Raw genomic sequence first — 9,198 nt, 5'->3', positions numbered from 1 at the left:
TGTATGAAAGTGAGCGAGTGTGAGTGTGTGTGTGTATGAAAGTGAGCAAAAGTGTGTGTGTGTGTGTGTTCAGCCCAGGGTCATAATCCAGCAGCTCCCCCCCCTCCACCTCTCCCCACCGCCCCACTCCATGGAGCTCTCGGTGTCTGCAGCTTCAGTCACCACATTGTTTTTGGCAGCAGTGCCTCGCAAAGCTTGAACTTTCTTGGAGAGTCCCCCTCCTTTTAATATTTTTTTTCTCTCTTCCCTCTCTCCTCGCATTCCTAAAGAAATTGGAGGAAGGAGCCAATTTTCTCAGGGCTTGCTGTCGATGAAATGCTGGGAGGAGGGAGCTCTGCCTCTCGTAGAGAGAGAGGGAGAGAGAGAGACAGAAGGATATTCTCGCCGGGCGAGCAGCATGTGGCCAGACGCAGATGGACTTTGTGAGCTTCGGTTTATGCTGCACTGCTCCCTGACTCCTGCAGGCACCTTACCCTCCTGTCTCCCTGCTTTCTCCCGTCTGCCCCGCGCCACTCCAGGACTGGGCTCCTCTCGCCCCCGGCGGCCGCCGACCGGGATCTGACTCATCGAGGATGTTCCCGGCGGAGCGGCTCCGGTCTGCGAGCCCCCAGCCTCGGAGTCCATCCCCTTGAACCACCCCCTCCCCCGCCACACGCCGCGTGGCCAAAAAGGGCGAGGGAGCATGTCGGGCCAGGAGCGCAGCAGAAGAGTGCAGCGCTTCACCGTGTGCACGAAGCTGTGTCCGGCCGCTCCGGGGACACCGGCCCTGGTGCGCTCCGTCTCCAGGCTGAGAACGGCCGCCATGCCGGGGCCGGGGCCCCCTCCTCCTGCTGCCCGCCATGTCTCCAGGATGGACATCACCCTGGCCCCCTGCCTCCCCCCCAACCCCTGGGGGCCAGCCCCCGCCCGGGCCACGCCCTCTGGCCCAGCAGCGACTGCCCACTCAGTAGGGGGGAAGGAAGAGGCCGGTGGGGTTTCAGAGCTCCCCGCCCCGGTCGGGCAGCCCCCTGTGCCGGGGCCCGCCCGCCGGGTCAGCAGCCTGCTGGTTACCCCAGCCTCCGGCCGCCCTGCGCCAGTGCCCACCCTGAGCCACCCCCAGCCAGGAGGCTCCCAGTCGGCCAGCAGCCCCCGGGCCCTGGAGGTGGTCCCCGCCGCGGCCGCCCCCTCTTCGCCTGGCTTCTCCCGGACACAGCTGGTGTTGCGAGGGTCCCCCGAGCCTCGCCCAGACCCGTGGCATGGCGCCCCGTCCGGCTGCACTCTCAACTGCGTTTTCCAGCCCTCGCCCGCTGCCCTCTGCAGGCCCGTGCTCTCCATCAGCCTGAGCCCGGTGCATGCCAGCTGCAGCAGGACCTCCCGTCTTCGCGCCCAGGGGCCTTTGGAGACCAGGAGCAGCTGCCCGTCCCACGCCTTCGTGGCGCTTCCTGAGGATGAGCCCGAGGCTGCCAACCCCCGTGCACAGTGCACATGCTGTGGTCAGGAGCGCCGCTGGACCACTGACGGTGACCCGCTGGATATCCATCGCCACCCTGCCTGTACGGAGGCTAACAGCCCCTCGCCCAGTGTGCTCCAGCTCACCTCTGGGAGATCCGTCAGCTTCCTTCTGAAGGTTAGAACCTGTTCACTAGGAGATATCCCTTTATTGTAAACCCCTCCATGAAAGCAGGCTGCAGACCTGTTTGTAGCTGTCTCACTCGGGGAGAGCTGTGGAAATGACCACTTCTGTTTCCTGCTTTCCATCAGCGTCTCTTTTGTGAGTTTTTTTTGTGTTTGTGAGAATTAAGAGTGTCAGTTTTAGGGATTTCAGAAACTTACTGTCAGCTCAGTGTAGAGCTCTCTGTCCCCATTAAACACCAGGACAGGGGCAGCAGGGGATTAGATATAGAGTAAAGCTATTTCTACGCTGTCTCCATCAAACTCTCCCAGGACAGGGACAGCACGGGATTAGGTACAAAATAAATGTATTTCTACGCTGTCTCCATCACACTCTCCCAGGACAGGGGCAGCACAAGATTAGATACAGAGTAAAGCTCCCTGTCCTTTCTGCCTCAGCCCAGACCTTCAGAAAATACCCATCCCCGCTGGCCTGTCAAGCTTTCCCCTTTCTGAAACCCTCTGACTGTGCTCGATCTGGGGTGTAAACTGAACCAGATTTGGAATACTGAGAAATGGTGGTAAATTTTTGTGGGCCGCTTGGACTTATTGGGATGGGATGATGAGCGCAGCAAGGAAGACATGTGGAATACTTTGTGACTGTACCTATCACAGCGCGAAGCTAGCTCCTCCCCATCGATTGGAAGTGCGTACATCAGTACCCGAGGAGTGGGAATGCTGATTTGATCTGAGCACTGACTGTCACCGCACTTTCCCTTTCAGGTTTACCTGCGATCCAGTGAACTTGGAGCATCCGTGGACACCGTAGATTCCCTCATCAAACGGCATGAGGCCTTCGAGAAGCTACTCATGACTCAGGAGGACAAGGTAAATGATCTGAACGTCCCCGAACTTAAATAGGAGGGTGAAAGGAAAGAGGTAAGAGTGTCAGTTTTAGGGATTTCAGAAACTTACTGTCAGCTCAGTGTAGAGCTCTCTGTCCCCATTAAACACCAGGACAGCGGCAGCACGGGATTAGATATAGAGTAAAGCTATTTCTACGCTGTCCCCATCAAACTGTCCCAGGACAGGGACAGCACAGATTTAGATACAGAATAAATGTATTTCCATGCTGTCTCCATCAAAATCTCCCAGGACAGGGACAGCACAGGGTTAGGTACAAAGTAAAGCTATTTCTACGCTGTCTCCATCAAAGGTAACAAAGAGGTAACAAAGATTTGGAAGCTGAGTGGGGCACTGTAATTAGAATGAAACATTAAAAAAAAGCAGCAGCTAATGCATTGAAATCTTGAAGCCCTCACCAGTTCTTTCTTACAGAAACTGCTGAAGAAACTCGGTCAGTCTGGCAGCATCTGTGGAGAGAAGGCAGAGTTCTAAAGAAGGGTCCCTGGATGCCAAGACGCTAACTCTGCTTTCTCTCCACTGATGTGGCCAGACCTGCCGAGTTCCTCCAGCAATTTCTGTTTTCGTTTCTCATTTCTAGCTTCCGCAGTTCTTTGGTTTTTGTTTAGTCTTTTTTACTGGGTGTATCGTCGGAAAGGCCAGCACTTATCACCCATCCTTGGTGAAGTGCTGCTCTCTTGAGAGTGATCAATAAGAATAGAACATGGTTCGGGCAGAATTTAATTCTGAAAGAATCAGGCAGCACTTAACTGTGAGTGGACCAGGCTGAGTTTAACTTTTGAATGTGTTCTCACTCTGCGTTTAACTCTCAGGGTGAGCCCGTCTGTGTTAAGGAATTTGGAGTGACTAAGGCAGTTATGAGGAGATGTTGGATCGGCTGGGACTTTTTTCCCCAATGCAGCGTAGGTGGTTGAGGGGTGACTTTATAGAGGTTTACAAAATCACAAGAGGCATTTAGAAGGTGATCAGCAAAGGTCTTTTCCCTAGGGTGGGGGAGTTCAAAATGAGATGAGAGGAGAAAGATTTAAAAGGGACTTCAGGGCCAACGTTTTCACACAGAGGGTGGTTCATATGTGGAATGAACTGCTATAGGAAGTGGTAGATGCAGGTACAGTTACAACATTTAAAAGACATTTGGACAGGTATATGAATAGAGGAATATGGGCCAAATACAGGCCAATGGTTTAGTTTGGGGAACTTAGTCAGCACAGATCAGTTGGACCAAAAGATCTGTTTCCGTGCTGTGTGACTCTATGACCTAATGTGAGAGAAAGACTTACAGTATGAGCTATTGTGGCAGACCAGGAGGAGAAGCTGGGAGTGCAGTAACTTTGTGGGGTGCTGTTTGAGAGGACAGGGTCTTCTGAATATCTTGGAAAGGGCACGAGGGGAAATGGCAGAGAAATTAAGAATAGGTGAGAGTTCAAGGCTGGAAACGTGGGATCTTGAGAGCAAACTTGCCCCAGTGCGGTAATGGAACAGAGGGGTGCATCAGAGGTAGCTGAACGGATTGTCAGCATCTTGAGGATAAGCTGTTGGTTTGTGCTAAGGCCCAGACAGATTCACTGCCATTCTCACTAGGTCTGGCCTATATAGGAATGAAGTCTCACACCTACATCTTTGGCATTTGACAGTTTCCAGAAATTGCTTAGCAATTCTCAGTTGCAGCTGTGGTTCAGGAAAGCAGCCCTTTATGAAGGCTGGGCAATAAGTGCTGGTCTTTCCATGGATACCCACATCCCAAACATGATGAAGATGGAACTACATCATGCATGTGTGTCTGTGATGAGGTCTCAAGCTCCATGGTTTCCCTGCATTAGCTACTGCTCCAAACAGATTCTTTGATTCTCTCGTGGAACATGGGAGATGCTGGCTGGGCCAGCATTTATTGCCCGTCCCTAATTGCCCTTGAGAAGGTTGTGGTGAGCTGCCTCCTTGAACTGCTGTAGTCCATTTGCTGTCGGTTGATCCACAATACTGTGAGGGAGGGAATTCCAGGATTTTAATCCAGCAACAGTGAAGGAACAGTGGTATATTTCCAAGTCAGGATGGTGAGTGGCTTGGAGGGGAACTTACAGGGGCTGGTGTTCCCATGCATCTGCTGCTGTTGTCCTTTCATGGTTGGTTGTGGGTTTGGAAGGTGATGTCTAAGGATCATTGGTGAATCTCCAGTGTATCTTGTAGATAGTAGCAGCAGTGTATATTGAGCGGTGGTGGAGAGAGTCAATGCTTGTAGATGTGGTGCCAATCTAGCGGGCTGCTTTGTCCTGGATGGTGTCAAGCTTCTCAAGTGTTGTTGGAGCTGCACTCGTCCAGGCAAGTGGGGAGTATTCCATCACATTCCTGACTTGTGTTGTGTTGTTTCAGGTGATGTCACTGCAGGAACAGGCGGGTAAGCTGAAAGAAGAAAGTTTAAAACGTGAAGAGGCCAGTTCCATCCAGCAGAAGCTCGACACCATCCTGGAGAGGAGGAATCGGATTAAAGAGCTGTCCCAGAGCCGCAAGAGAGACCTGAGCACTGCCCGCCTGCTAGCACAGTTCAACCAGGATCTGATCGAGGTATATGACAGGCCCACACCTCGCTGAATAGTACAGGGCAGGCCGACACCAAGCTGACCAATATAGTACAATCCCACACCTCGCTGACCAGTACAGTACGATCCCACACCTTGCTGACCAGTACATGACTATCCAACACCTTGCTGACCAGTACAGGACGATCCCACACCTCGCTGACCAGTTCAGGACAGTCCCACACATTGCTGACCAGTACATGACGATCCCACACCTTGCAGACCAATATAGTACGATCCCACACATCGCTGACCAGTACAGGACAGTCCCACACCTCGCTGACCAGTACAGTATGATCCCACACCTCACTGACCAGGACAGGGCAGTCCCACACCTTGTGGACCAGTACAGGGCTGGCCCACACCTCGCTGACCAGTACAGGATGACCCCACACCTCGCTGACCAGTACAGGATGGTCCCTCACCTCGCTGACCAGTGCAGGATAGTCCCACACCTTGCTGACGAGTACAGTACGATCCCACACCTCACTGACCAGAACAGGACGATCCCACACCTTGCTGACCAGTACAGGACGATCCAACACCTCACTGACCAATACAGGGCAGGCCCACACCTTGCCGACCATTACAGGACGATCCCACACCTTGCTGACCATTACAGGACGATCCCACACCTCGCTGACCAGCACAGGATGATCCCACACCTCGCCGACCAGTACAGTATGATCCCACACCTTGCTGAACAGAACCAGACAGTCCCACACCTCGCTGACCAGTACAGGACAGTCCCACACCTCGCTGACCAGTACAGGACAGTCCCACACCTCGCTGACGAACACAGGACAGTCCCACACCTCGCTGACCAGGACAGTGCTGGCCCACACCTTGCTGACCAGTACAGGACAGTCCCACACCTCGCTGACCAGTACAGTGCTGGCCCACACCTTGCTGATCAGTACAGGACAGTCCCACACCTTGATGACCAGTACAGGACAATCCCACACCTTGCCAACCAGTACAGTATGATCCCACACCTTGCCAACCAGTACAGTATGATCCCACACCTTGCTGACCAGTACAGGACGATCCCACACTTCACTGACCAGCACAGGATGATCCCACACCTCGCTGACCAGCACAGGACGATCCCACACCTCGCTGGCCAGCACAGGGCAGGCCCACACCTTGCCGACCAGTATAGTATGATCGCACACCTTGCTGACCAGTACAGGACAATCCCACACCCTGCCAACCAGTACAGGACAATCCTACACCTCGCTCCCTGCTGACCAGACTGTGCCCTCATGTGGGGCTCCTGATGATGAACAACAACAGTTTACTTAACTCAAGTGCAGTTGGCACCCTGTCACCTCTCAGTTTTAAGGTTCTGTGTTCAATTCTCACACCAGCAACTTGTATGGAAGGAGTGTTGCACTGTCAGATGGTAGTACTGAGGGAGTGCTGCACTGTAGGAGGGTCAGTACTGAGGGAGTGCTGCACTGTAGGAGGGACAGTACTGAGGGAGTGCCGCACTGTCAAAAGTGCTTCAGATGAGACCTTAAACTGGGGCCACATCTGCCTTGAGTCAGTCCCAGTGCACCATTTTGAAGGGGATCAGGGTAATTCTTCATGAGATTCTGGTTACTGTAAATTCCTGAATCCACAACGTGAAACCACATTATCTGGTCATAATCTCACTACTCTTTGTGGGAGCTTGCTGTGTGTAAATTGGCAGCTGCATTTTCTATATTACAGCGGTGACTACACTTCAGAAGTCCTTCACTAGCTGTGAAATGCTGCGACACATCCTTCTGTTGTGAAAGGTGCTGTGTAAAAAGCAGGTCTTCCTGCTTTTATCTTTTTAAAATGTGAACAGTCAGAGCAGAAACTCCACACTGAGTAGAGAAGGCCATAAGATATAGGAACAGAATTACACCATTCAGCCCATCGACTCTGCTCTGCTATTTGATCATGGCTGATACATTTCTCAACCCTATTTTCCTGCCTCCTCTCCATAACCCTTTATCCCCTTACTGATCAAACTTGACAATATCCAGGTAGACTGATCACAGGCTTTTCATTCAGGCCTGGCTTAGCCAATCTTTACATGAGACATCATTTGCGATCGCAGGACATCCCAAAAACACTTTGCAACCAATTTCTTTTTTTTTCCCCTTTCCCTTAAATGCATGTACACTCTTTGCCTCTGTGTCTCCTTTTGGTTGGAAGTTCCACACTCTGAGCATGCTTCGGTCAAAACGGTTTCCCCTGAACTCCCGGTCAGGTTTTATAAGATTTTCTTTGCAACAATCACCAAGAAGCCTCTGACAGCAAGTTCCCAACCCGTGAAGGACAAGTGCAGCAGATACATGGGAACACCAACTCCCCCTCTAAACCGCTCACCATTTCCACTTGAAAATATATCGCCGTTCCTTCGCTATGGCTGGGTCAAAATCCTGGAACTCCCTCCCTAAGGGCACTGTGGGGCTATATGTAACACAAGAGATGCAGCCATTCAAGATTGAGGCTCACCAACCAGATTAACAGCGGTGCTGAATGTTATCAAGAGTTGGTGCAAAAGTGGAGTTGAGGGCACAAAGAGATCATATTGATCATGATCTAAGGGAGTGGCAGAATAGGTTCTAAGGGCTGACTGGCCAATTCTCCCAGTTTGTATGTTTGTATGTACCACCATTATCTTCTCAATGGCTCTTCAAGATGGCGAATAAATTCTGTTGTAGCCAGCAGCACGCATCTCCCCATAAAAGAAAAAGAAATTGAAAATCCCTTTAGTTAGAGAAACATTCTCTCTACATTGACCTTGTTAAACCCCATCACAACTTTAAAGACCTCTGGAGAGACGAATCTCAGCCTGCGAGTCTTCACCGTTAAGTCTTTAGCCACTCAGTGAGGGAAGTTATCAATGAAACTTTGCATTGGCGAAGAGGCTTCTGGCTGCACAGCCTTCAGCCTGAGCCAGCACAGCTGATTGAGAGCAGATGTAGTTACTGGACCAGGCCACAACTTCTCCTGAGCTCATTCTGGCTGCAAGTGGCAGGAGACAGTCGTGCCTCGCGAATGAGATCATGGCTCAGACCAGAACAAAGGATTCCTGCAGGCTGACTGAATAGTGCACACAGTGGCAGAACCCTGCAGAGCCGAAAGGCAGGCATCTGCAAGAGAGCTTTACGGGGCCAGTGGCTCTCAGTCACATTCACCTTCGCAGCCAGCGGAGGTGATAGCTCAGTCCCAATCTGTAACATCAGTGGGTATCACCGGACTCCGCTCAAATTGAGTGTGTCCAGCCACTACTGAGTCACTGAGCTGAAGTGAGAATTGCCAGAGGGAGTGCAAATGGGACTCAGGCTCCAATCTGTCAACACAGTATCTCAGCATTTAAGGGAAATAGTTGGTGGTGTGGGAGGCTTGAATTGCTCCAGTTTCTGTATACGAAGAAACATTACACTTCGTGCTAATGTGATGTTACTTAGCAAGTGTATTGTCTGTGTTGCTATGCTGGAGACCGAACCTCACTGAGGTTGGGCTCCTCCATTGGGCAGAAAGTGTTGAAGTGTGAGGCTGATGTTGGAGCAGGTTTTTGTACCTATGTGTGCCTGTGTAAGTGTGTATATAAGTGTGTAACTGTGTGTGTGTGCACACGCGAGTGTGTGTATGTCTGTGTCTGTGTGTGTGTGTATGCTTACGACTGTCTGCCTATATTGAAGGGAAACTGTGGTCACATTTCTGCTTGCCTGATGGAGAGAACAGATGGTTTAATGAGAATAGTACAGCAGGGGTTTCCTGTTCCTTGAACAGTAACAAACATAATTCATTACTAACCCATAGGAACAGGATTGATGAGAGTTAGCCTGAAGCCATTGAACTGCTGCTACCCACTCCCAACAAGAGCAGTATGGCCCCAATGATGAGGGGAACACCTCTCACCCCTCTCTCCTTACTGCTATTGCACCCACAACTCATTACGCATAACACATTAATACCAGAAGTGACACAACAAATGAATAACAGACCCACATTCCCCATCACAGAAACATAGACCCCACACGCCCATCACAGAAGCACAGACCCTAACCTCTCCACCACTGAAACATAGACCCTAAACTCCCCACCGCTGTAACACAGACCCTAA

The 9,198-nt window shown here is 51.4% G+C and overlaps 1 protein-coding gene across 1 annotated transcript in view; it reads left to right on the top strand.

Moving 5' to 3' along the window:
* The window catches only part of sptbn5 (spectrin, beta, non-erythrocytic 5), a 165,848-nt gene that overhangs the window by 70,135 nt on the left and 86,515 nt on the right, over positions 1-9,198 (top strand). The window contains exons 35-36 of the mRNA XM_048600480.1: positions 2,374-2,478; positions 4,882-5,073. Of these exons, the coding sequence (XP_048456437.1) occupies positions 2,374-2,478; positions 4,882-5,073 (297 nt within the window). The remainder of the gene's footprint in view (positions 1-2,373; positions 2,479-4,881; positions 5,074-9,198) is intronic.

This window comes from Rhincodon typus, chromosome 8, assembly GCF_021869965.1.
Source record: "Rhincodon typus isolate 14 chromosome 8, sRhiTyp1.1, whole genome shotgun sequence".
Classification (NCBI taxonomy): domain Eukaryota; kingdom Metazoa; phylum Chordata; class Chondrichthyes; order Orectolobiformes; family Rhincodontidae; genus Rhincodon; species Rhincodon typus.
Note: the sequence above shows the minus strand (reverse complement) of the source record. Positions and strands in the feature narration are given on the sequence as shown.